We start from the raw sequence: 2,342 nt of genomic DNA, 5'->3' as shown, positions 1-2,342 counted from the left end.
AAGGAAGCATTTGGATGGATCTGATAAAGATCACAGGGGTAACAGAATGGCTGGTGCTGATAAAGAAGAAGTTACAGTCCTTTTTAAGATTCACTAACTTCTATCACTAGTTCATTCAGGACTACAGCAAGACTATCTGACCAATGATGCAACTAACAGGGAATGCACCAGGAACACCTATCAGTCATACTAATAATAGGATCTGTATCAACACACAAGTCAGTAGCAAGGAATTGGAAAATGAACTCATTATAGGAAGTCCATTGGGAGGTGTCTATTAAATGTCAATAAGATGAACCCACATAAGGCTGCAGATAAAAAGCTAGTGGTGCATGAGAAACAGTATACATGGCACACTCATGATGGTCTTATTTGTGCTGACATCTATCAGGGAAATGAGTTGGCAGAGATCAAGACTCTGATGGGAATGGAAATGTATGAGTTGTTAGGAATCTCCATGTATGCATTCTCTTTCTCCCATCATACTCATCAATTTCCCAGATAACACAGCAGAAAGTGGACGCATCCCACTGCTTTCCAATGGACCACCAATCACTGAAGACTGGATGCAAAAATGATGCATTCATGCTCATTTTGATTGATATGCAAACAGGTGGGTCAGGGTAAAGATATCAAAGTGCAGTGGTTGTTGACAAAGGAATTTATACTGTAGACATAGCGAAGCTACAGTGGCTGAGACAAAACTAGGACAGGTTTGTGATTGTCTTTGGTGGCAGGGTGGCCCAGACTGTGGCACAGCAATGAAAAAGCTCCTTCACCTTTGCAGTGATGAATGATAGTGGTGGCAAATTTCCCTCCACTATGGCACTCTGTATGTTGATAAGAAAGGAATTGCATTGGACATAAAAGGTTATTCACTATGCGCTGGGCCTTGCTTTCCACAGCATGTTAGAGTGAAGAGACCCCAGATGGTGCACAAGAAGAACCTGCATGAAAATCCATTTCGCATCAGAATCTGTAATGAATGTTGAGATGAAAGTTACACATCACAAATTTCTAGCCTCTACCAATGTTTCACAAAGTCCAGTACCACGCATCGCCAGTAAAGCACGAGGTGCCTGAATGAGATAGAATTCTCACCACAGAGGCGAAGGTGGATCATGAAAATGTGGAGCATCATCAGGTATAAAATGCAGGGACAATGATGCCTTTAATCACACAAATTACCAAACAACTCAGTTGAACAAATCATCTCTACAAGTGCTTTTGAACAATGGCAAATGTACTGCCTGCCGAAATACTTGCCCACATCATCGAGGAAGCATGGGCCTTTCCTCTTACACTTGTCGAATGTCTCCGAATGGCAACATCATCCCTTCTCATCAGTAAATCATTTCCTGGAATTTACTCATGTGTACTGCACTGACATACACATCTTCACTCATTTCCACCTTAACCACATTATCATCCATATCCTACAATGAGACACCATAGCCTTTTGGTCCATTGACTCTTCATTTTCGCCGTTGAAGTTCTGCTGGTCCATCTCCTTTGTTCTCAAAGTCAATATCTGCCACCTCCATCTCAAAGCGCACCCAGCATGGTCAGATATCCAAGATCTCATGCCAGTACTTCAAAATATATTCCCCAACGTCTCGCAGACATCAGTGAACTACCACAACTGGTGGTACAATCACGCTGAACTCGTGTGGCTGCAATTCATGGAACAAATAACCGAGTTGGATATTGTGTATACACATAGCATGGTGCTCACACAGGAGCATCTGGAGAAGAAGACAATGTTGGATGTTATTCCTCCACAAGCCTTTCTTGGAGTCAAAAAGTTGACAAGCCACTGAAGTCTGGAAATGTATCAATGGTTTAGAATCATGCAGACATATACTTTGCGGGGAAATGTACCCATTTGCTGTGAACAAGTTCACTAGTTGCTTGGATGCCAAAATGTACCTGAAACAGCAGCAGCTCCCAAATGGATGCCTCCATTATAATACACTCTTGCAGCAGTCTTACGAATGAAGAATGACCACCTTGGTAAGAAAACGCATCAGTGAACTACAAAGATCATCAGGCAAAGAGAACTCACAAGTGAAGAACAGAGCACTCAATTGCATTTATAACGCATTCCTGCCTCATGAGAATAGCAAAAACGATATTCACCACCGTGACCAGTGCAATCTGATAGCTGCAGATTGCATATGGAATGAAGATGTTCCTTAAGAATATGACTGAGAATAGGCAGCAGTAAATAGAGAAGGCCTGTAACTGTAGGTTGCACATGAGCCACAGCTGAGACTTTCCAGGCATTTTATCCTCTTCATAGCCATCCCATGGGTTGACCTGTTTTTCGGCATTGACAGTTA

General features: G+C 42.3%; 1 protein-coding gene across 1 annotated transcript; it reads left to right on the top strand.

Annotated features, from left to right (window-relative positions):
- Positions 1–1,234: 1,234 nt before the first annotated feature.
- On the top strand, positions 1,235–1,820 carry BT62DRAFT_919048 (uncharacterized protein; the record flags this gene model as incomplete). Its single annotated transcript, XM_043184121.1, has 2 exons — positions 1,235–1,346; positions 1,456–1,820. 2 exons carry the CDS (start codon positions 1,235–1,237, stop codon positions 1,818–1,820), a joined length of 477 nt encoding a protein of 158 aa, XP_043041364.1.
- Positions 1,821–2,342: the final 522 nt, after the last annotated feature.

Source organism: Guyanagaster necrorhizus, assembly GCF_019112545.1.
Source record: "Guyanagaster necrorhizus MCA 3950 unplaced genomic scaffold BT62scaffold_9, whole genome shotgun sequence".
Classification (NCBI taxonomy): domain Eukaryota; kingdom Fungi; phylum Basidiomycota; class Agaricomycetes; order Agaricales; family Physalacriaceae; genus Guyanagaster; species Guyanagaster necrorhizus.
Note: the sequence above shows the minus strand (reverse complement) of the source record. Positions and strands in the feature narration are given on the sequence as shown.